General features: G+C 36.3%; 1 protein-coding gene across 1 annotated transcript in view; it reads right to left on the bottom strand.

Annotated features, from left to right (window-relative positions):
• The window catches only part of FCHO2 (FCH and mu domain containing endocytic adaptor 2), a 151,072-nt gene that overhangs the window by 45,849 nt on the left and 78,323 nt on the right, over positions 1 to 26,900 (bottom strand). Inside the window, 3 exon segments of the mRNA XM_061188950.1 lie at positions 4,603 to 4,627; positions 7,717 to 7,789; positions 9,537 to 9,581. Coding sequence (XP_061044933.1) covers positions 4,603 to 4,627; positions 7,717 to 7,789; positions 9,537 to 9,581 — 143 coding nt within the window.

The following is a 26,900-nucleotide window of genomic DNA, read 5'->3' as shown; positions in this document are numbered from 1 at the left end:
TAAAAAATAAAATAAAATAAAGAAACCATTAGAAATCAGAATAAAAAAAGTTTTTTTTCAAAATACTTTCTTCCTATTCCTGGTACCCTAGAACATACCAGATATTTAATCTCCTAGAGGTTCTTTTTTATTTTGGCCACGCCAAGCAGCATGCAGGATATTAGTTCCCTGACCAGGGATCGAACCCATGCCCCCTGCAGTGGAAGCACAGTGTCTTAACCACTGGACCGCCAGGGAAGTCCCTCTCCTAGAGATTCTATCTGGGATCTGCTACTGACACTATTTTTAAATTTGTTTACAGTACACTATACTATATGATGTACTAATTTAAAATAATACTGAGCTGTTTTCTGTAAGACCAAATAAACTGCTTTTGAATCAACCTCCTGCAGATTACATCTATAAACTCTGATCAAAATAAACATAAACAACTATCTGAAGTTACTGGAGAGTGACCCACAGCGACCATCTAAAAAGATATACAAAGTTATACGCCCAAAAAAACAAAAAAGAAACCTATAAATAAATCAAATTCTAAAAAAGGTTCAAATAACCCACAAAAGGCAGGAAAAATAAAACGATATTCTGAGAGGGAAAGAGAGAGAGAGGAACAAATAGAGAACAAAAAATTAAGTGGCAGACTTAAACCCCAACATGTCAATAATTACATTAAATATAAATGGTCTATGTATAACAAAAGACAGATTGGCAGAATGAATTAAAAAAACATGACCCGGCCATATGCTACCCATGAGAAGCTCATTTCAAACGTAACAACATAGGTAGGTTGAAAGGAAAATGACAGAAAAAATATACCATGCAAACATTAATTTAAAAAATAAAAAAGACAGTGACTACCTTACTATTAGATAAAACAGACTTCAGAAAGAAAGTGGCCAGTGTCGAGAGTGACATTATGCCCACACAAAAACCTGTACACGACTGTTCAACGTAACTTATTTCTAACAGCCAAAAATTGGAAATAACTAAACGTCCCACAATAGGTGAACAAACTTTGGTATACCTACATCATGGAATACTATTCAGCAATAAAAAGGAATGAACTATTCATGTATGCAACAACCTGGAATAATCTCTAGAAAAGGGTGCTGAGCGAAAAAAGCCAATCTCAAAAGGTTGCATACAGTATGATTCCACTTAAATAACATTCCTGAAATGACAAATATATAGAAATTGAGAAAAGATTAGTGGTTGCCAGAGGTGTGTGTGTGTGGAGGGGGTGGAGAACAGAACAAAAGTGACTGAAAAGGAGCAATCAAAATGAAAGATCCTTCCAGCAATCACAGCCCTAGGTATTTACCCAGTTGATCTGAAAACTTATTTTCACACAAAAACCTGCACACAAATGTTATTAAGCTGCTTTATTCATAATCACCTAAAAGAAGAAGCAACCAAAACATCCTTCAGTAAGTGAATGGATAAGTAAACTATGATACATCTGTACAATGGGATACTCTTCAGGGATAAAAAAGGAATGAACAATCAAGTCATGCAACAATATGAATAAATCTTAAATGCACATTTAATATTCCTGGTAAAGGAATCCAGTCTGAAAAGGCTATATCCTGTATGATCCCATTTATACGACATTCTGGAAAAGGCAAAAATATAGAGGTGATAAACAGATCAGTGACTTCCAGGGATTTGAGCATTGGGAGACGGTTAAACAGGTGCAAGGGAAAAAAAAAAAAGATCCTTGGTTAATGGAAATGTTCTATTTTGACTGTATGAGTATCAATATCCTAGTTACGATACTGTACTAAAGTTTTGCAAGATGTTACCATCAAGAGAAATGAGATGAAAGGTACACGGGACTGCTCTGTACTAACTCTGTAATGTTCTGTAAATTGACAATTATTTCAAAATAAAATGCTTTTTTGGTGTGCGTTTTAAAAAAAAAAAAAAAGCAATGATTCTCACTGTACCAGGATTTCAATGCTAGAACTATTCATGATATTAATAAAAACTTACACATTACCTGTTTACATCTTTGTCCATTCAATCCATGGTTTCTATATTAGGGCCCCATACTGCTGGAGCAAAGCATTAAGTCAAAAGCAGTACAAGAAGAAGAAAAGAGCATGTAACTTCAGCCAACAATCTTAAAGGCAGTTTTGGTGGATAGTGGTGGTAGTAACTTTAACAAAATATTGGGATAGAGCTTGCAAGTCAATGGTATGTTTCTCAATCTCAGTTTGGAGAGAGGAAATTGGTTAAAACTAAGAGAGCGATTTACACTTCCTTGGTCAACTTTCAAAAGATGTAGTCGCTCAAAATAATTTTTTTTAAATTACATACATAGACCTTTTTAAAAAGGAACAGAAAATGATGGATAATTTCCCTACCAGAGTAGTCTATTGATGTTTAAGTAATAGTAAGACTAGCCATAAATAGGCCATAAATAAAAGGAAACAACAAAAAATGAAAGCCTCCTTTGCCTGCTGACCACCACTGTAATCCCTCTCCTCAAAGGTAACCACAATTCAGTGTCTTGTAACTCATTCTTTTTAAAAAAGAGAATACATATAATAGACACACATTTATTTATTTTCAAAAACAATTACTTAAAAGATCACACTTGCTTTTATTTAGTAAGTTCTTCCCATTTCAACAGACACGAGCAACCTAGATCTATAACATCTGACTGTTTCTTCATCAAGTGAATGTTTAATAATTTAACCGATCCCCATTTTAATGGATGCTTTAGTGTTTCCAATTTTTTGCTAACATAGACAATGTTGAAATAAACATCTATCCCTATCCACCTTTTCTCCCTCCCCCTCTATGTAAGCATATATCTTGATCAAGCATACACACACACACACACACAAAGTTTGTGAATACAGCAGTAACAGTAAAGCCCTAGCAGCAGGATTGCAGAGTCAAAAAGAATATACATTTCTTATTTGGGGAGATACTGCCAAACTATCCACAAGACAGATTATACCAATTTACATTCCTACCAACAGTATGAGTGTATCAAAACTTTTGCCAATATGATAGGTGAATATAGTAATTTCATTCTAATTTGCATCAGAATTAGGCCACTATTTTGGACAACATTTATGATTATTCACTACAACCTTTTATTTCTTCTTATGAAAATTGCCTGTTTTTATCCTAATGCCCTTTTCCTACTGGGACGCTTGCTTACCTTTTAAACTTATCTGTGTCAAAACTTTACAAAGGAAAATAATTAGTCCCTTGTTAAACATCTTGCAAATACACTCTGCCCAACTATCTTTAGTGATGCAACTCCTTCTATGGTGTATTTTTTCTAATTCTGTAAGTTTTTCATTTCTATACAGTCAAATTTATCAATCATTTCTTATATGGTAGTAGAATTTCGTGTCCTCTTTAAAAGTCCTTTTCTAATTCCAGATAAGTACTGGCTGAAGTTCAAAATTGTTTAATATTGATCATTATAGAACAGTATCAATTAACTGAGAAAATTTAAAATTTTATTTAAAGGGGTGCATATAAAACATGAAGTATTAAAATTTTTATTCAATGTTGCAATCAAATAAATTCTATAAATAATTCAGAAATAAAATGCATGATGAACACTAAAGTAAATGCCAAACACATCTGCTGACTTTTTCATTAATTAGTAAACCAAGGGTATCAAAACATGCAAGTGGTAAGGTAAATGTTACAACTCCAAAAACACTGATGATTTTAAGCCTAGAGCTCATCAGACGTCTATTTCCTTATTTTCACTATAAATTTATTAATGAATAGTAATTTTCTTACTTTAAAGCTGAAATATGAAAAAAAATACTAGTTTTATCTTAATTAACATAAAACACAATGTTTTACGAAATATGTAGTTCTTTATTTTGGTACACCAATATGCTGTAAAAGACCGTAATGTTTTGGAGCCAAAAGAAACAATAGTCACACAAGCAAGAACAATAAAAGAGACAGCCTGACTCTACTACACTTACCAACATGATCAGTGTCTAATGACCAATCTGTAAAACGTTTCTGTCTACACATTACTTCCATCATTTGGTAAATCTACTCTCTCACTGTAACCACAGGGAGCTCCATTTGATGTCTTCTTTAATTATATATGAAGAAATATATTTAAACAAGAAATATAAACAAACTTTCTTTAAAACAAAACAAAATAAAAAGCACAGAAAAGTACTAACCATGGTTGTTGCTACTTTTTCTAAAATGACAGTCTCCTAAACAAACCTTAAACACATGAACAGTTATAGTAGTATTTTAATAGATCTAGGAATTCAATTAGTAAGAGCACATTTTAAAATAAAGTAGGCAGGTTTGAAATCTGACATATTTCCCAAGAAAAAGCAATATGCTATGGCTCCACTCCAATTTTAAAAGTAAAATGTCCACTTTTCAAAAGTAGTTAGAAATACCTTCTATTTAATAGGAAAGCATCTGGCAATGTAAAGCCAAAAATACATTTGTAAAATAATTTTAATAGTGAATTTCTAATAACATGGTTAGTATTTTTCTTGGAAAGATCTGTAAACAAACTCAACCCAAATATGCTGGGTATTTCCTAATGAAAATAGCTAAATTGTTTATACCAAAGTAAAATCTACTTACAAGTGAATCTGCATCAGGGCATTCCCTATTAAAACAAACAAAATATCAGACATATTCAACTCTTAGAACTATCTGGTAAGTATATTATATCGAAAGTGTTCGCCTTGGTATGTAAACATAACTTTCATTTAAACTCTATAAAAATATTTAGAGAAATCAAATCATGAATATTAAAATATACCAAATGATTTTAAAATTCAAAGACATTCCCCTATACTGATACTGCAAGACAAAATAAAACAAACAGCTTATAAATATTTGTAAAACTACTTTCAAAAATACTTCTTTTCCATGAATATACACGTGTCATGTCAAGGAAGCTGTCAGTCCTACAACGATTTCTAGTGGCTTTTAATCCTTCAGGTATAGAAAGTTAAAAAAAAATTTTAACGTATTTCCTTTGAGGTACTTTCCACAAGCTAGTATATATAGAAGTGAAACCACTTTTTTCCAAATATGTTAGGTGAGTAGCTAGACTTCCAGCTGGAACAGTTTCTAGTCTAATGTAATATGTAGTTGAGCACTGACATTTTATCATTTAACTGATAAGCAAATACAAATTTGGACATAATCTATTAAAAACTATTATTTTAAATGTAAAACTAAAACATAAAGAAGACCAAACTTCTCAACTAACCAAATAAAGCCCTAGATATATAAAATTAAAGGCACTGAAGCCATGAGGAATAAGCTTAGAAGAATATATATGTATACATTCTAAAACAAGTTCACAAACAAAAATTAGAGAGCATATTTAAAAGGCATTGGACTAGGTATACTCTTTGCCTTGAGACAGTTATTGCACATAGTATCAGATTCTGCCACTTTAATAACAGTCTGAAAACACACATATTAGGTACACCTTAAGAGCCAAATGAACAAAATAAAAAATACTGAATTAATATATAAGATAAACAGGTAATCTGTATCAATCCAAAGACTAAGCACAAACCAGGAAAATATATAAATTAAAGAACTTTGTTAAATATAGGATGGAATAGACTGAAAAAATGAAAAAAGAGGGAGATGACTATTCTTCCCTTAATTCAAATGGGAGCACCAGGGTAAATGCAAACCCCACGTGTCTTCATATCTACTTAAAATTGCAAATTTTGAAAAAGAGCTTCCTTATAAGGAATATTATATCAAAAAACCTATGCATACTCTGAGGAAATGATCTGGAAAAGCTACTGTAATAATATTCAATCCCTGTACAGAATCAAATCAATTAAGATGTTTGAACATTTCTTTCTTCTTTTTTTAAAAGATAAAGTTTAAATATAAAACTAAGTATAAGAGTTCCAAACCATTTATTCTCTGGCTTTAAGCCAGAACTCTCCAGTCTTTGTGGTAAAGCACTCATCTGTTTGCCTTCACAGTGCGCAGTATGAGACCTGCAGATGAAGCCCCAGGAAGACCAAGCTCTGAGCAGGACCCCTGTCCACAATTGCTGGCATTTCAAAAACCTTCAGGCTATGAGAAGAAGCATGCCAAGAGCCTCCGGCATTTCAAGCAAAGTGAATTCTAACATTTTTCCTGCCAGGGAGTGTTGAAAGAAGGTAATAATGATGCAGTGATTTAGGCATTAGTTTTCTGACCTAGTATTCTTATTGGTTAAAATATTCCAATATCCAAGTGCCCTGATGATCATACTGGGAAATTACTGATCATGAAAAACTATTTTAAAAACATGGAATATACAAAAATATTATAAGCTCCCTAAATGAACAGCTGTGAAAACCATCAATTATAAAAACATCTTAACTCTTTATAATGTAGCCACTAACAGATAAACTGGCTACATTTTTAAAATTTACTTACAAATCAATTGTTTAGACTTCAATTTCCAGTGTTATAAAAGAGATTAGGTTTCATTCCCTTAGCAAAATACCCCCTTCATAATGCTCAAAAAAGACATCTGCAGAAGAGACAGTAGCTATAGGCATAAATCACTTTGCAAATAGTCTTAATTTGTTAAACCAAGTATCAATACAACTAGGGAGGAGGAAAGAAACAGACATTCAGAATGGCAGAAACTCGGAGAAACTCAGATGATAAGCATATAACCAGGGAGGAGGCAAGACCACCCAAAGCACAAATTGTTCTCTTATACTGAAAATATGAATGGCCATCAAAATATTAAACCTCATGAGAGTTCTGCTGATTATGCTAGAGAAGTAGGGACTTTAAACAAATTTTCAGTCAATGTTACTGGTTCAACAAATCACTCAAGACTTTTGATTAGTGTCTCTTCAGTCTAAATGGGTTGAATAATTAAGCAAAGAAAAGTTCCTTTATTTCCAATTTGTCTCCAGTTAATCAGAGTTCAATGATTCTCAACCCCAGGTGTATATTAAGAATCACACAGGCTGCTTAGAACAAAACAAAAACTATGCTGGGGCCTCACGCCCCAAGAATCTGATTTAATTGGTCTGAAGCGGGGCCTGGCATAGATATATTTAATTTCTCAGGTAGTTCTAATGTGTAGCCAAGGAAGAAAACTTGACTTAGCTAATACTAGTTTAATTTCTTATATGCTAATTATATTTCTTTGTATACCAATTTATTTTTTAAAAAAGGTAAATGACATTTATACTCCATCTTCCATCTAAAAATGATGAATTAGTATAAATGTTTAAAATATGTTAGGGCTTTTTTCTCCCCCATTTAAAATTTTCCATTTATGTACACATATATCACTAAGTTCCTATATGGTTAGAGTTGTCTTGAAAGATTTTGATCAAATTGCTGACCATGGCGTTTTTCTTAGGTTATTAAGACTCAGAACAATTTTTAGTTCTCTCTGTACTTTTGTTTAATTTTTAAAAATATGCATGTATCATTTTATAAAATAAGAGTATCTTTAAAGTTTCAATTTCAAAATGCTAAAGCTTTCATCTTAAAATTTTAAAATAATAAGAAAAGTTAACACTTTTAACTAAAACTAGAGGAGCTGGCAAATGTTCTTAGAAAAGTTTGTATTTTTCACATCTTAGCCATATGTACTTTGGGTTATTTCCAAAAGAATTTTTTCTTTTCAAATTCATAACAATAGTCTTATTCTTAATTATTTATAACCATAGAAAGGATTTTGACAATATTTAATATACTTACACAGACTCTGCATCCTTTTCCTTTTTAATTATTCCTGGTAAACCGAAAGTCTTTCTTTTCCTTGGTTTTATACCTTAAAATAAATGTATATTGTTATAGAAACATAACTGTTCCTGATAAATATATTAAACTTATGAATGCATCTTGTATCTTGACACACAATTTGCTCATAACTGTTGATACTAAATTTGGATGAAAGAAATGAAAGTATCAACTGCTAAACCCTAATATTTAAATCAGTCATAGCCTGTTTAAATTTTTCTTATGTTGATATAATATAGCCTTTTATTCACCAAAAGGTTATACATAGAACATTCACTTGATCAGTGAAATTCTCTCTTCCCCTAAATCACCTCAGGCAAAATAAGCATTTGCAGATATCTTAAGACTTCAAAGAAAGTACATTATTCACTATATTAGATTTTGTTATAAATGCAGGTCAAATCATGTTCCCGGTATAAAGGGTCACAAAATATAAATGTATTGTTTTAAATGAAAAGTTGACAACAGATCCATTAACAGTATGACATGGGAAACTTATAATACGGCATTCTTTTGTCCATATGTTCTCTCTAATACAAATAATGTTATAAATGGATCCAACCATAAATGAGGAACAAATACCATCTCTATTTTGCCAAATATGGCAGTTCTTCCTCTTCTTCTTGCACGACAAATTTTTTTTTTTGACAAATTATTTTTTAAACGTCAATCAATGACAAATTATTTTTTAAACGTCAGTCAATGCTATCAATCGTTAACAGAATTCAGCACTTAAAGCTTAGCTACTTAACTCTTTGAGAACTAGAGTACACCTAAGCTAACTTCTCACCTTATACATGAGGAAACTCAGAGTATTATTTTTGTTTTTTTAACTCAGTGTTATACAACTAGTTAACACTACAGCCAGGATTATAATCCAGGTGTCTTAGAATAATGTACTTGCTTTCATGCAAAACTAACTCCCTGAACCATTTATTTTTATAGCATGTTATAATATTCTAAAAATAAATACATTTTTATTCTCACAGAGTAGGTATTATTTATTATAGACATTTTTAAAGAACTTTTAAAATTCTTTTAAACTTCTGAAGAACTTTTAAAGTTTCAGTACAGAGAACTTAAATAAGCACTGCTTAGTCAAACAGCTGGTAACTATAAAAAGTCTAGGCCCCAGAGCTCGTTGACTGCTCAATTAATAACCTTACACACAACAGCAAACCAATTCTCCATATTCTTACACAGGTCTTGGAAAAAAATAGAAGACTGCTTTCAAATTATTTCTAGCAGCTCACAAAGTGAGATTATAAAACATGACAAAAATTGCAGACATCTCTTGGGTTTCATACTATGAAAAACATCAATTTAAATAGAAAGGGTTGTGGATCCTTTCTCCAAGTCAAATCATCACCTATTTTGAATGACAGTAACATTAGCATTAATACATAACCTTATTAATTACTGAAATGTTACCCATTGCAGAATAAGCAGTATACATCAATATGTAGTGATGAGTTTCATATTTATGACATTAGAATGTTTAAAGATGGATATCAGTGGAGAAAACAATCTCAATGTATATCTGAAAACAAATACATGTTATATTTAATCTTTTAAAAAATCTACACTCTAACACACTAATATTCCTTTGGGCAAACCTACTGTTTATTAAGTAAACATTAATATCTGCAGGCCTTCAAACCACATTCACATTTTTTACATCACTCCATAGACATGCTAACACCAATGAATAGCAGCCCCTCTATTCAGTAAACAGAAGCTATTAGCTAGCTGCCACACATTACAACTAGTCAACTTACCTTCAACTGCACTAGCAGGGTCACATTCTTCAAATTCAATAAGGCCTAAAAAGAAAAAAACATGAACAAGTACTGGTTTAAAAAAAAAAAAAAAAAAAAGCTGGTAGAAAACAATCACAACAGATCCCATTACATCTTTTTAATTGTTCTGAAACGTGTTCCAGTGTTACCTGATAGTGTTAATTAAAATATCAGCAATAATTTAAATATCAAATAAGCCTAACACTGAAAAAAACTGAGACTAGCCTATATCATGACCACAATTTACTGACAACCCTTTATATATGATACCACAGAACTGGAGACACAGAGATCTAACATGTAGTTTCTGTTTTCAATAAATATCAGACTAAAAATTTATGTTCCACTAAATGGTCACTTTAGCCCTGCCTTATTAATGGTAACTGGTACAACCTGCTACATCAAGAAATTTTAAAATAGAGCCTAAGTAAAGAGTGGATAATAGGGACTTCCCTGGTGGTGCAGTGGTTAAGAATCCACCTGCCAATGCAGGGGACAGGGGTTTGAGCCCTGGTCCGGGAAGATTCCCACATGCCACGGAGCAACTAAGCCCGTGCGCCACAACTACTGAGCCTGTGCTCTAGAGCCCGCGAGCCACAACTACTGAAGCCCGCGTGCCTAGAGCCCGTGCTCCGCAGCAAGAGAAGCCACCACAATGAGAAGCCCGTGCACGGCTACGAAGAGTAGCCCCCGATCGCCACAACTAGAGAACATCCGTGCACAGCTACGAAGACCCAACGCAGCCAATAATAAAAAATAAATAAATAAATTTATTTAAAAAAAAAAAAGAGTGGATAATAGAGGATTTCACTACTGGTCCTTCTGAGATGTTAAGCTTAACTATAACTATGTGCAAATTCATGATCAGAGTTCTCACTGATCATTCCATTATGAAAGAAAACCACTAATGAACAAGAAAAATTTCTCTATTAAGTAGGAGCATTTAAAATATTGGCTAAAATGTCCTGCTTCTTACCCCCAAATCAAAGATTTACTTCCTCAGTTCCAGTTTTTATTCAAAAAGAGTAGATTAACATTTAGTGATAAACAGAATAAAACCGTCATAAATGTGAGTTGATAAACAAGGTCTTAATTAACTGGCAATACCTTCCCTACTGGGGCATTCTTATGACATATATCATATGACTAAAAAAAAAAAAAAAAAAAAATACACTCACTACTTCCATCCAAAAAATTCTTAGAGTCAGAAAACAGCCCAATTAAAATTTCAAGTACTTCAAGTCCACTCTGTAAATCTGCAAGCTAAGAATTCATTAAATGAAAGGGTAATGAGCTTGTTCTTAGAATCCTTTAAAGGCCTACATTAACAGTTTACAAAGAGATGAGAACTGAAAGATCAATAAAGATAAAGAATTTTAGTAGTATGTGCATCTGAAACAGCAACTTTTTGCTTGGTGTAAGAATTATGAAGAATGAAAAATCTCTACCTAAATTACCAACAGCTTATTATGTGTTATTAGTTTTATCACTTATTAATAAAGCTTGAGAGAATATAACCACCCATCAAAAAAATATATAGTATATATTAAGATTCTTGGATATCATCACATATATGAAAATAGTAAAGGCATCCATTAACTCTATAAACATCAGTCCCTTCAAACAAAATTCTACATTTTTTCCTCACAAAACATCTTTCCTATACCAGATATCTTGATCACTTTTCTCTTTATCTTTTAAAAACATCCTCTTAAAATCCATTTGAAATAGAAAAATATCCAATAAAAATAAGCTATTCAAAATGACGTTTTTGAAATATAAGATGCCAAATCCTTTCAAATTGTAAAATATATATTAAAAAATTTTAACTGAGTTCCATCCACACATAAGCTTTTCTATTAAAAACAGAAACACCAACAGTTTCTAGAATAATAAAACTAAATATATACTCTTAAAAAAACCATTAAATCATGCATGAAAAAGATTTTGTTTTTCAAATGGCATACGCTCCACATGCTGCTTCACATGGCAAAGCTTTGCGTGCCTGGCTCAGTGCCAGCTGACAGCTCAGCTGGATATCAATGCACATTCTGACCCCCCTTGTAGCATGTCACTTCTGAACTGTTTCACAAGTAGAAAGTTTATTCACCATCTCCCCCAAATGCAGTCCACTGCCCATCATTCTGCTATTTAATCATAAGACAAGTTACTTTTTTTGACAGTACCAAAGCCAGAGTGAGAGTCAGAAAGAATAGTTTGCTACAACTGGAATTTCAACTGTTTTAGGCTCAATTAATTCTGTTGTCAAAATAAATAAGTGCTCTTAGTGCTCAGATTTTATGCTGGGCTGCAAGGGCAATTTAGTTTGTATAAAAGCAAATAAGACCATTTTGGCTCTGTCTCCTGATGCTCTTTTATACATTATCTAAAAATGCCATCATGAGTTCAATGAAAAGCAGAAGAAATTAAAAGCAGACCTCAAGAGGGCAACGATCCGAAGCAAGACAATTCTTACATATGATGTTTTAATCATATGTAGGAATAAATTATTGCTAGCAAAAGAAAAAGAAAAAGTCAATAACCTAAACAATTCATCCAAACCTAATTTGGATCAAAACTTTTAAGAAATATTACAGAAGGAAAGAATTTATTTAACAGTAATCTTTAATCACTACATGTATTTCGTGGAATGAGGTAGAGTATTAAAAAATGTTAAATATTTAATTAATAGTTTCCATTGTTTTGGAATCAATTCCAAATCGCAGGTCCTCAATTAAATCTGCAACTTTGTCTAGCTATAAACTGGCCTCAGAACTCAGATAAGAAGTCTGGGCTACCCAAATCAAGTATATTTCCGCATATACCCAACTAAAACCACAGAACACCGGTTCTAATTAAAAGCCAAAGTAAAACATACAAACATGGCCAGATCCCAAAGTCTAACAAAAAGTGATGATAATGGGGGAGGGGTGGGGGAGAGAGGAGGGAGAGGAAGGGACAAAGGGAAAGAGGGTTGGGGGAGGGTGACTCAAACAATATGGGAGTCAGTGACATTTTCAAGCTTGCTCCTGGGCCTATGGAACACAACACAGGCACATTCCTAGGTACCTGGGATGATGAATCGGGCAAGCTAACATGAAAAAAACATCAAAGTCTAACTTGTGGTGGTATGCAAAGGGCACGGAAGCTCAAGTCCTGGTTTTGCCACTTGCTTTTTGGCTGATTACCTTGGACTAGTTACTTACCCTTTTGAACCTAGGTCTTATCATTTTTATGAATGATATGGGGGGGTGATAATAATACCTTTTGTTATATTTGCTTTCTCTTTTTCCCTCTACACATACTCATCGTGTAGTTTTTTTTTTTTTTTACTTGTTAAATCATTTGAAAGTAAGTTGCAACATCAATGCTACTTCACTTCAGGAGTATTTATTTTAATAGCGGGCTTGTAACAACAATTTCCTCAATCCAGTGGTTCCAAATCCCAAGTCCTAGCTGAATCTTCTAGAGCAATGCTTCCTGTATCATTAACATTAATGATAACATTCATTAATTACATTAATGAAACACCAGGAGGGCTTGTTAAACCACGAATTGTTGGGCCCCACCTGCATAGTGTCCTATACAGAAGGTCTAGGTTGGTGCTCAGGAATTTGCATTTTAAACAAACTCCCAGGTGATGTGGATGGTCCTAGGATCACACTTTGAGAACTACAGTCCTAGGGATTCCCTGGGTCCACTGCCAGATATTCAGTAAGTCTAGACAGTGCTTCTCCAATTTTACCGCACATACAAACTGCCTAGGGATCTCACTGAAGTGCAGCTTCTAATTCAGTAGGTCTGGGGTAGGGCTTGAGAGTCTACATTTATAACAAGCATCCAGTGATGTAATGCTACAGGTTCTCAACAATGGCTGCATGTTAGAATCAGACGAGTTTTAAAATATAGTGATACCAAGGACCCACCCTACACCAATGATATCAAAATTTCTGGGATAGTGCACTGGCTGTTCGTTTTTTAATTTTTATTATTTTTTTTATAAAGCATTTTTAAAAATTATTTATTTATTTATTTATTTATTTATTTATTTTTGGCTGTGTTGGGTCTTCATTGCTGTGCGTGGGCTTTCTCTAGTTGCAGTGAGCGTGGGCTACTCTTCACTGCGATGCGCGGGCTTCTCACTGCGGTGGCTTCACTTGTTGCGGAGCACGGGCTCTAGGCACACGGGCTTCAGTAGTTGTGGCACATGGCCTCAGCAGTTGTGGCTTGCGGGCTCTAGAGCACAGGCTCAGCAGCTGTGGCACACGGGCTTAGTTGCTCCATGGCATGTGGGATCTTCCCAGACCAGGGCTCGAACCCGTGTCCCCTGCTTTGGCAGGCGGATTCTTAACCACTGCGCCACCAGGGAAGTCCCTGTTCATTTTTTTAAAAAAGAGAAATTAAAAGGAAAGGGAAAATATTTTCAACAAATGATTCTCACAGGTACCCAAGGCTTGAGAAGCAGTGATGAGGCAAACTTAGGAACCATGGTCTTAAATCAAAGGAATGGGTTTTTAACCATGGAATTTCAGTCACCGTAAAACCTTCTAAATTTTCATCTAGTTCTCCAAACACAGCATCTTGGCAGTGAAATATAATCTCCTCCTACATCCAAAATCTGACACTGCCTCCATACCCCCAGACTGAGTCATGTTTTCACTTTCTGTGATCCTGATGAAACCTTTAAGGCTTATACTCTGCTCACTATAATCTCTTTTCTCTGGGAACTTCCCCCTTCTTCACAAGTGGTACAGAAGCCATGACCTAGTCAGAACTGACTGGACTAGAAAGAAGGTTACCCCAGTCCAAGATTACCTAGACCAGATTCTTTCTGGTCTAGAAAAGGGATAAAAACCTGGGTTAATTCTGAGCTGTGGCTACAATTAAGGAACAAGTGAAAATACCTAGAAATTACTAGGAGTTCACCTTACATCATGTACCTGGAGAAGCAAAGAAAGCTATTCTGCAAAGAAAAAAAATAAAGCAGTAAAATGCAGAGACTCAATAAAGGAAAAATGATACCTAGTGTTCCTACTGGTTTGGGTTTCCTTCTGCAGCCTGGCTATATTCCTGATTTTGAATCCTTGGGATACCTCAGTTTCTTTCCCATAAACTTCCTTTTAAGTTCAGATTGATTTAACTTCTTTTACATACTGCAAAAAACTAAAACTCTGTCCTAATTCTTATGCATATGTAAAAACTGTAATCAGCTTACTTTTTTACTTCTATTTTTTTTGTCTGTTTATACTTCAAATTAATGAACTAAGCTTTCCTTAAAGCCTGCTCAAAACAGTTTAATCTTTACCTCACAATTCAGGATTCTTATTATGATGATCAGTTACTGTGCTGTGATACGACTGCAGATGTAGTTAGTGCAGGATATCAGATTAAATGATTTCTGAATCCAAGAAGAACAGCAGAATCAACTTTTGAAAAAGGATTACGCATTGTTATGAGCTACACAATTCTAATGTATTATGACATACCTGCTACTATACTACACAAGAAGTACATTCCCTAACAGTTAGGCAAAGGTCTTCTGTAAAAAGTCAAGATGGTAAATATTTTAGACATTGTGGGTCATAAAGTCTGTCACAACTAGTGACCTCTGCTGTTGTAGTGTGAAAGCAGTCACAGACAGTACATAAACAAGTGTGACTGTGTTCAAAAAAACTTTCATGGACACTGATATCTGAATTTTATAATTTTATGTATCACAAAATACTGTCCCGTCCCCCACCCCCCAGCCCCCCGCCGATCATTCTTTGCTGTAGGCCTCAAAAAAGAGGCAAAGCTAAATGTGGCTCAGTGGCCACAGTCTGCAGACTCCTGCTCTAAAAGATAATCACTATCAGGAGGCATATGCATCCCACAGGGCAGAGTTCTATGCCTCTGTCCTAGGTGGTTAGGACACAATAGGTGAAGGTGTACTCCTTCATAAGGTGAAGCTTCTCTGTGTTATTTTCTTTGGGAGTTCTCCTCTTTTACTCTCCTATTTGTGCTAATCTACATTATCCTCTTCACTAATCATCATCCATTCTTCTTTTCTCTTTCTCTGGTCATCCCCACTTGCTATCAAATAGAAAAACCAAGTAATCACAAAATATCTGGCGTGGTTTGTGGGTCTTTGGTCTTCTTGGCTATTTTTAATTTTGCTTTCTACGAAAGGGTTTCTACTTCTCTGAATTTAAAAAAAAAAAAAAAACTTTCATGGAGGGAGTGGAAGGAGGTTCCATTTATAGGTTTGGCATTACTCTTAATCCTTGAGGGGTCTGGAAAGATGATCACTAGTTTTTTGTTTTTTTTTTTTTAATCTATATATTTGTACCCTATACTTTATTTTTTTTCTTTTATTTCCCATTTTTATTGAGATGTAATTGACATAGAGCTCTGTATAAGTCTGTTATACCACATAATGACCTGACATACGTATACTGTGAAATGACTGCCCCAAAAAATTTAGTTAACATTCATCTCCTCATACAGTTAATCCCCCCAATTGTTTCCCTTGTGGTGATACCTTTTAGGGATTACTCCCTTAGCAACTTTCAGATACACCATGCTGCAGTGTTAGCCAGAGTCATCATCTTGTGCATTACATCCCCAAGACTTATTTATCTTATAAGCGAAAGTTCGTACCTTTTGACCACCTTCATTCAGTTCCCCAGCCCCACACCCTCTGTCCCCCTGACACTGGTAACCACTGACCTAATCTCTTTTCACTTCTTTTGAATTTTATTTTATTTTTTTATACAGCAGGTTCTTATTGGTTATCTATTTTATACATATTAGTGTATACATGCCAATCCCAATCTCCCAATTCATCCCACTGCCACCACCACCCCCATACTTTAAAATATTATACCTAATGTAGAAGCTAGAATATTCCAAATATCTAAACTAATAAATTAATTTCACATTTAGCCAGTCTGACCACAAGAATCTCATTTTTCCCTTTCTCTTTATGGCTGGCTGTTTCAATATTTTATGTCTACCTTTCTGGGGCTTTTTCTGTTTGTATCTTTAAACACATTATAGTCCCTGGAAGTCCTCAAATGGAAGCTATAAACCTATATTATCATATAATGAAAATATAAATAAACTCTGCAAAAAAATCTTTTATTTAAACATATTAGACAATGGCCTACCAACTTTTTCTTTAAGTTATCTATCCTTTTGTTTCTTATAAATGGAAACTTGCTTAACTTTTATGAAAAGTATACAGTGAAATTAGCAGAATGACTGTAAAACAGGAAATTTCAAAAATATGGATTTTAATCTCCTTTTACAACTAAAACATATGCGAATGGGTAGAAATACTAGAATAATGTTGTTAGAACATAACAAGACATTCAAAATTAGAAAACACCTGTTTATTCATGACTCTTTCAGACCACAGGTGCTTTGATACTCAAACCATACACTTAAAGTGACTCAAATTCCAGAAGGCAAGGCACTACAACACTGAAAAAGTAATGACAAAAACAGTCTGGAGGTTCCTCAAAAAATTAAAAATAGAACTACCATATGATCTAGCAATTCCACTTCTGCATATTTATCTGAAGAAAATTAAATCACCATCTCAAAAAAATATCTGGGAGGGAGGGGCAAGATGGCGGAAGAGTAAGACGCGGAGATCACCTTCCTCCCCACAGATACATGAGAAATACATCTACACGTGGAACTGCTCCTACAGAACACCCACTGAACGCTGGCAGAAGATGTAAGACCTCCCAAAAGGCAAGAAAATCCCCACATACTTGGGTAGGGCAAAAGAAAAAAGAAATAACAGAGACAAAAGAATAGGGACGGGACCTGCACCAGTGGGAGGGAGCTGTGAAGGAGGAAAGGTTTCCACACACTAGGAAGCCCCTTCGTGGGCAGAGACTGCGGGTAGCAGAGGGGGGAAGCTTCGGAGCCACGGAGGAGAGCGCAGCCACATTGGTGCGGAGGGCAAAGCGGAGATTCCCGCACAGAGGAGCGGTGCCGACCAGCACTCACCAGCCCGAGAGGCTTGTCTGCTCAGCCGCCGGGGTGGGCGGGGCCTGGGAGCTGGGGCTCGGGCTTCGGTGCTAGCCGGGAGGGAGTCCGGGAAAAAGACTGCAGCTGCCAAAGAGGCAAGAGAATTTTTCTTGCCTCTTTGTTTCGCGGCGCGCAAGGAGAGGGGATTCAGAGCGCCGCCTAAACGAGCTCCAGAGACGGGCGCGAGCCGCGGCTATCAGCGCGGATCCCACAGCAACAGGGACGCAGAGGGAAAAACGGAGAGATTCCCGCACAGAGGCTCGGCGCCGAGCAGCACTCACCAGCCCGAGAGGCTTGTCTGCTCACCCGCCGGGGCGGGCGGGGGCTGGGAGCTGAGGCGCGGGCTTCGGTCGGATCCCAGGGAGAGGACTGGGGTTGGCTGCGTGAACACAGCCTGAAGGGTCTAGCGCACCACAACTAGCCGGGAGGGTGCACGAGAAAAAGTCTGCAGCTGCCGAAGAGGCAGGAGACTTTTTCTTGCCTCTTTGTTTCGCGGTGTGCAAGGAGAGGGGATTCAGAGCGCCACTTAAACGAACTCCAGAGACGGGCGCGAGCCGCGGCTATCAGCGCGGACCCCAGAGACGGGCATGAGACGCTAAGGCTGCTGCTGCCGCCACCAAACAGCCTGTGGGCGAGCACAGGTCATTCTCCACACCGCCCCTCCCGGGAGCCTGTGCAGCCCGCCACGGCCAGGCTCCCGTAATCCGGGGACAACTTCCCCGGGAGAGCGCACGGCGCGCCTCAGGCTGCTGCAACGTCACGCCGGCTTCTGCCGCCGCAGGCTCGCCCCGCCTCCTCCGTACCGCTCCCTCCCCCCGGCCTGACTGAGCCAGAGCCCCCGAATCAGCTGCTCCTTTAACCCCGTTCTGTCTGGGCGGGGAACAGACGCCCTCAGGGGACCTACATGCAGAGGCGGGTCCAAATCCAAAGCTGAACCCCGGGAGCTGTACGAACAAAGAAGAGAAAGGGAAATCTCTCCCAGCAGCCTCAGAAGCAGCGGATTAAAGCTCCACAAACAACTTGATGTGCCTGCATCTGTTGAATACCTGAATAGACAACGAATCATCCCAAATTTAGGAGATGGACTTTGGGAGCAGGATATATTAACTTTTCCCCTTTTCCTTTTTTTTGTGAGTGTAGATGTGTATGCTTCTGGGTGAGATTTTGTCTGTATAGCTTTGCTCTCACCGTTAGTCCTAGGGTTAGGTCCGTCCGTTTTTTTTTTTTTTTTTGGCTTAAAAATTTTTTTTTTCCCTAATAAATGTTTTCTTAATAATTTTTTCCTTATTTTCTATTTTTAAAAAATTTTTTAATACGTTTTTTCATATTTTTTATTAAAAAAAATTTTTTTCCTTAATAAATTTTTTCTAAATAATTTTTTTCTTATTTTTAGTATAAAAAATTAATAAATCTATTTTTAAAAATTAAAAAAAATTTTTTTTCTTAATAAATTTACTCTTAATAATTTTTTTTCTTATTTTTTATTATAATTGCTTTATTTTATTTTATTTTATCCTCTTTTTTTCTTTCTTTCCATTTTTTCTCCCTTTTATTCTGAGCCGTGTGGATGAAAGGCTCTTGGTGCTCCAGCCAGGCATCAGGGCTGTGCCTCTGAGGTGGGAGAGCCAACTTCAGGACACTGGTCCACAAGAGACCTCCCAGCTCCACGTAATACCAAACGGTGAAAATCTCTCACAGATCTCCATCTCAACATCAAGACCCAGCTTCACTCAACGACCAGCAAGCTACAGTGCTGGACACCCTATGCCAAACAACTAGCAAGAGAGGAACACAGCCCCATCCATTAACAGAGAGGCTGCCTAAAATCATAATAAGGCCACAGACACCCCAAAACACACCACCAGACGTGGACGAACCCACCAGAAAGACAACATCCAGCCTCATCCACCAGAACACAGGCACTAGTTCCCTCCACCAGGAAACCTACACAACCCACTGAACCAACCTTAGCCACTGGGGACAGATACCAAAAACAACGGGAACTACGAACCTGCAGCCTGTGAAAAGGAGACCCCAAACACAGTAAGATAAGCAAAATGAGAAGACAGAAAAACACACAGCAGATGAAGGAGCAGGGTCAAAACACACCAGACCTAACAAATGAAGAGGAAATAGGTAGTCTACCTGAAAAAGAATTCAGAATAATGATAGTAAGGATGATCCAAAGTCTTGAAAATAGAATAGACAAAATGCAAGAAACATTTAACAAGGACGTAGAAGAACTAAAGAGGAACCAAGAAACGATGACAAGCACAATAAATGAAATTAAAAATACTCTAGATGGGATCAATAGCAGAATAACTGAGGCAGAAGAACGGATAAGTGACCTGGAAGATAAAATGGTGGAAATAACTACTGCAGACCAGAATAAAGAAAAAAGAATGAAAAGAACTGAGGACAGTCTCAGAGACCTCTGGGACAACATTAAACGCACCAACATTCGAATTATAGGGGTCCCAGAAGAAGAAGAGAAAAAGAAAGGGACTGAGAAAATATTTGAAGAGATTATAGTTGAAAACTTCCCTAATATGGGAAAGGAAATAGTTAATCAAGTCCTGGAAGCACAGAGAGTCCCATACAGGATAAATCCAAGGAGAAACACACCAAGACACATATTAATCAAACTATCCAAAATTAAATATAAAGAAAACATATTAAAAGCAGCAAGGGAAAAACAACAGATAACACACAAGGGCATCCCCATAAGGTTAACAGCTGATCTTTCAGCAGAAACGCTGCAAGCCAGAACGGAGTGGCAGGATATACTTAAAGTGATGAAGGAGAAAAACCTACAACCAAGATTACTCTACCCAGCAAGGATCTCATTCAGATTTGATGGAGAAATTAAAACCTTTACAGACAAGCAAAAGCTGAGAGAGTTCAGCACCACCAAACCAGCTTTACAACAAATGCTAAAGGAACTTCTCTAGGCAAGAAACACAAGAGAAGGAAAACACCTACAATAACAAACCCAAAACATTTAAGAAAATGGGAATAGGAACATACATATCGATAATTACCTTAAATGTAAATGGATTAAATGCTCCCACCAAAAGACACAGACTGGCTGAATGGATACAAAAACAAGACCCATATATATGCTGTCTACAAGAGACCCACTTCAGACCTAGAGACACATACAGACTGAAAGTGAGGGGATGGAAAAAGATATTCCATGCAAATGGAAATCAAAAGAAAGCTGGAGTAGCAATTCTCATATCAGACAAAATAGACTTTAAAATAAAGACTATTACAAGAGACAAAGAAGGACACTATATAATGATCAAGGGATCGATCCAAGAGGAAGGTATAACAATTGTAAATATTTATGCACCCAACATAGGAGCACCTCAATACATAAGGCAAATACTAACAGCCATAAAAGGGGAAATCGACAGTAACACAATCATAGTAGGGGACTTTAACACCCCACTTTCACCAATGGACAGATCATCCAAAATGAAAATAAATAAGGAAACACAAGCTTTAAATGATACATTAAACAAGATGGACTTAATCGATATTTATAGGACATTCCACCCAAAAACAACAGAATACACATTTTTCTCAAGTGCTCATGGAACATTCTCCAGGATAGATCATATCTTGGGTCACAAATCAAGCCTTGGTAAATTTTAAAAAATTGAAATCGTATCAAGTATCTTTTCCGACCACAACGCTATGAGACTAGATATCAATTACAGGAAAAGATCTGTAAAAAATACAAACACATGGAGGCTACACAATACACTACTTAATAACGAAATGATCACTGAAGAAATCAAAGGGGAAATCAAAAAATACCTAGAAACAAATGACAATGGAGACACGACGATCCAAAACCTATGGGATGCAGCAAAAGCAGTTCTAAGAGGGAAGTTTATAGCAATACAAGCCTACATCAAGAAACAGGAAACATCTCGAATAAACAACCTAACCTTGCACCTAAAGCAATTAGAGAAAGAAGAACAAAAAAACCCCAAAGCTAGCAGAAGGAAAGAAATCATAAAGATCAGATCAGAAATAAATGAAAAAGAAATGAAGGAAACAATAGCAAAAATCAATGAAACTAAAAGCTGGTTCTTTGAGAAGATAAACAAAATTGATAAACCATTAGCCAGACTCATCAAGAGAAAAAAGGAGAAGACTCAAATTAATAGAATTAGAAATGAAAAAGGAGAAGTAACCACTGACACTGCAGAAATACAAACGATCATAAGAGATTACTACAAGCAACTCTATGCTAATAAAATGGACAACCTGGAAGAAATGGACAGATTCTTAGAAATGCACAACCTGCCGAGACTGAACCAGGAAGAAATAGAAAATATGAACAGACCAATCACAAGCACTGAAATTGAAACTGTGATTAAAAATCTTCCAACACACAAAAGCCCAGGACCAGATGGCTTCACAGGCGAATTCTATCAAACATTTAGAGAAGAGCTAACACCTATCCTTCTCAAACTCTTCCAAAATATTGCAGAGGGAGGAACACTCCCCAACTCATTCTACGAGGCCACCATCACCCTGATACCAAAACCAGGCAAAGATGTCACAAAGAAAGAAAACTACAGGCCAATATCACTGATGAACATAGATGCAAAAATCCTCAACAAAATACTAGCAAACAGAATCCAACAGCACATTAAAAGGATCATACACCATGATCAAGTGGGGTTTATTCCAGGAATGCAAGGATTCTTCAATATACGCAAATCAATCAACGTGATACATCATATTAACAAATTGAAGGAGAAAAACCATATGATCATCTCAATAGATGCAGAGAAAGCTTTCGACAAAATTCAACACCCATTTATGATAAAAGTCCTGCAGAAAGTAGGCATAGAGGGAACTTTCCTCAACATAATAAAGGCCGTATATGACAAACCCACAGCCAACATTGTCCTCAATGGTGAAAAACTGAAACCATTTCCACTAAGATCAGGAACAAGACAAGGTTGCCCACTCTCACCACTATTATTCAACATAGTTTTGGAAGTGTTAGCCACAGCAATCAGAGAAGAAAAAGAAATAAAAGGAATCCAAATCGGAAAAGAAGAAGTAAAGCTGTCACTGTTTGCAGATGACATGATACTATACATAGAGAATCCAAAAGATGCTACCAGAAAACTACTAGAGCTAATCAATGAATTTGGTAAAGTAGCTGGATACAAAATTAATGCACAGAAATCTCTTGCATTCCTGTATACTAATGATGAAAAATCTGAAAGTGAAATTAAGAAAACACTCCCGTTTACCATTGCAACAAAAAGAATAAAATACCTAGGAATAAACCTACCTAAGGAGACAAAAGACCTGTATGCAGAAAATTATAGGACACTGATGAAAGAAATTAAAGATGATACAAATAGATGGAGAGATATACCATGTTCTTGGATTGGAAGAATCAACATTGTGAAAATGACTCTGCTACCCAAAGCAATCTACAGATTCAATGCAATCCCTATCAAACTACCACTGGCATTTTTCACAGAACTAGAACAAAAAATTTCACAATTTGTATGGAAACACAAAAGACCCCGAATAGCCAAAGCAATCTTGAGAACGAAAAATGGAGCTGGAGGAATCAGGCTCCCTGACTTCAGACTATATTACAAAGCTACAGTGATCAAGACAGTTTGGTACTGGCACAAAAACAGAAATATAGATCAATGGAACAGGATAGAAAGCCCAGAGATAAGCCCACGCACATATGGTCACCTTATCTTTGATAAAGGAGGCAAGCATATACAGTGGAGAAAAGACAGCCTCTTCAATAAGTGGTGCTGGGAAAATTGGACAGGTACATGTAAAAGTATGAAATTAGAACACTCCCTAACACCATACACAAAAATAAACTCAAAATGGATTAAAGACCTAAGTGTAAGGCCAGACACTATCAAACTCTTAGAGGAAAACATAGGCAGAACACTGTATGACATAAGTCACAGCAAGATCCTTTTTGACCCAGGTCCTAGAGAAATGGAAATAAAAACACAAATAAACAAATGGGACCTAATGAAACTTAAAAGCTTTTGCACAGCAAAGGAAACCATAAACAAGACCAAAAGACAACCCTCAGAATGGGAGAAAATATTTGCAAATGAAGCAACGGACAAAGGATTAATCTCCAAGATTTACAAGCAGCTCATGCAGCTCAATAACAAAAAAACAAACAACCCAATCCAAAAATGGGCAGAAGACCTAAATAGACATTTCTCCAAAGAAGAGATACAGATTGCCAACAGACACATGCAAGAATGCTCAACATCATTAATCATTAGAGAAATGCAAATCAAAACTACAATGAGGTATCATCTCACACCGGTCAGAATGGCCATCATCAAAAAATCTAGAAACAATAAATGCTGGAGAGGGTGTGGAGAAAAGGGAACACTCTTGCACTGTTGGTGGGAATGTAAATTGATACAGCCACTATGGAGAACAGTATGGAGGTTCCTTAAAAAACTAAAAATAGAACTACCATATGACCCAGCAATCCCACTACTGGGCATATACCCTGAGAAAACCATAATTCAGAAAGAGTCATGTACCAAAATATTCATTGCAGCTCTGTTTACAATAGCCAGGACATGGAAGCAACCTAGGTGTCCATCATCGGATGAATGGATAAAGAAGATGTGGCACATATATACAATGGAATATTACTCAGCCATAAAAAGAAATGAAATGGAGGTGTTTGTAATGAGGTGGATGGAGTTAGAGTCTGTCATACAGAGTGAAGTAAGTCAGAAAGAGAAAAACAAATACAGTATGCTAACACATATATATGGAATCTAAGGGAAAAAAAAAAAAAAAAAAAAAAAGAGGTCATGAAGAACCTAGTGGCAAGATGGGAATAAAGACACAGACCTACTAGAGAATGGACTTGAGGATATGGGGAGGGGGAGGGGTGAGATGTGACAGGGTGAGAGAGTGTCATGGACATATATACACTACCAAATGTAAAATAGATAACTAGTGGGAAGCAGCCGCATAGCACAGGGAGATCAGCTCGGTGCTTTGTGACCACCTAGAGGGGTGGGATAGGGAGGGTGGGAGGGAGGGAGATGCAAGAGGGAAGAGATATGGCAACATATGTATATGTGTAACTGATTCACTTTGTTGTAAAGCAGAAGCTAGCACACCATTGTAAAGCAATTATACTTCAATAAAGATGTTTAAAAAAAAAAAAAAAAAAACAAATACTCTATGTTATCGCTTATATGTGGAATCTAAAAAATGAAACAAATGAATGAATATAACAAAACAGAAACAAACTCATAGATATAGAGTACAAACTAGTGTTACCAGTGGGGAGAGGGAAGCGGAGAGGGGCAATTTAGGGGTAGGGGATTAAGAGGTACAAACTACTATGTATAAAATAAATAAGATACAAAGATGTACACACAGGGAATCTAGCCAATATTTTATAATAACTTTAAATGGAGTATAATCTGTAAAAATATTGAATCACTATGTTGTACACCTGAAACTAATATAATATTGTAAATCAACTATACTTTAATAAAAAAAACAGCGTTATATTCAAAAAAAAAAAAAAAAAAAAAAAAAGAAAACACTCCCGTTTACCATTGCAACAAAAAGAATAAAATACCTAGGAATAAACCTACCTAAGGAGACAAAAGACCTGTATGCAGAAAATTATAGGACACTGATGAAAGAAATTAAAGATGATACAAATAGATGGAGAGATATACCATGTTCTTGGATTGGAAGAATCAACATTGTGAAAATGACTCTGCTACCCAAAGCAATCTACAGATTCAATGCAATCCCTATCAAACTACCACTGGCATTTTTCACAGAACTAGAACAAAAAATTTCACACTTTGTATGGAAACACAAAAGACCCCGAATAGCCAAAGCAATCTTGAGAACGAAAAATGGAGCTGGAGGAATCAGGCTCCCTGACTTCAGACTATATTACAAAGCTACAGTAATCAAGACAATTTGGTACTGGCACAAAAACAGAAATATAGATCAATGGAACAGGATAGAAAGCCCAGAGATAAGCCCACGCACATATGGTCACCTTATCTTTGATAAAGGAGGCAAGCATATACAGTGGAGAAAAGACAGCCTCTTCAATAAGTGGTGCTGGGAAAATTGGACAGGTACATGTAAAAGTATGAAATTAGAACACTCCCTAACACCATACACAAAAATAAACTCAAAATGGATTAAAGACCTAAGTGTAAGGCCAGACACTATCAAACTCTTAGAGGAAAACATAGGCAGAACACTGTATGACATAAGTCACAGCAAGATCCTTTTTGACCCAGGTCCTAGAGAAATGGAAATAAAAACACAAATAAACAAATGGGACCTAATGAAACTTAAAAGCTTTTGCACAGCAAAGGAAACCATAAACAAGACCAAAAGACAACCCTCAGAATGGGAGAAAATATTTGCAAATGAAGCAACGGACAAAGGATTAATCTCCAAGATTTACAAGCAGCTCATGCAGCTCAATAACAAAAAAACAAACAACCCAATCCAAAAATGGGCAGAAGACCTAAATAGACATTTCTCCAAAGAAGAGATACAGATTGCCAACAGACACATGAAAGAATGCTCAACATCATTAATCATTAGAGAAATGCAAATCAAAACTACAATGAGGTATCATCTCACACCGGTCAGAATGGCCATCATCCAAAAATCTAGAAACAATAAATGCTGGAGAGGGTGTGGAGAAAAGGGAACACTCTTGCACTGTTGGTGGGAATGTAAATTGATACAGCCACTATGGAGAACAGTATGGAGGTTCCTTAAAAAACTAAAAATAGAACTACCATATGACCCAGCAATCCCACTACTGGGCATATACCCTGAGAAAACCATAATTCAGAAAGAGTCATGTACCAAAATATTCATTGCAGCTCTGTTTACAATAGCCAGGACATGGAAGCAACCTAGGTGTCCATCATCGGATGAATGGATAAAGAAGATGTGGCACATATATACAATGGAATATTACTCAGCCATAAAAAGAAATGAAATGGAGGTGTTTGTAATGAGGTGGATGGAGTTAGAGTCTGTCATACAGAGTGAAGTAAGTCAGAAAGAGAAAAACAAATACAGTATGCTAACACATATATATGGAATCTAAGGGAAAAAAAAAAAAAAAAAAAAAAAGAGGTCATGAAGAACCTAGTGGCAAGATGGGAATAAAGACACAGACCTACTAGAGAATGGACTTGAGGATATGGGGAGGGGGAGGGGTGAGATGTGACAGGGTGAGAGAGTGTCATGGACATATATACACTA

This window comes from Eubalaena glacialis, chromosome 4 (assembly GCF_028564815.1).
Source record: "Eubalaena glacialis isolate mEubGla1 chromosome 4, mEubGla1.1.hap2.+ XY, whole genome shotgun sequence".
NCBI classification, from domain to species: domain Eukaryota; kingdom Metazoa; phylum Chordata; class Mammalia; order Artiodactyla; family Balaenidae; genus Eubalaena; species Eubalaena glacialis.
The sequence above is the reverse complement of the archived record's forward strand: the minus strand, read 5'-3'. Positions and strand labels throughout refer to the sequence as shown.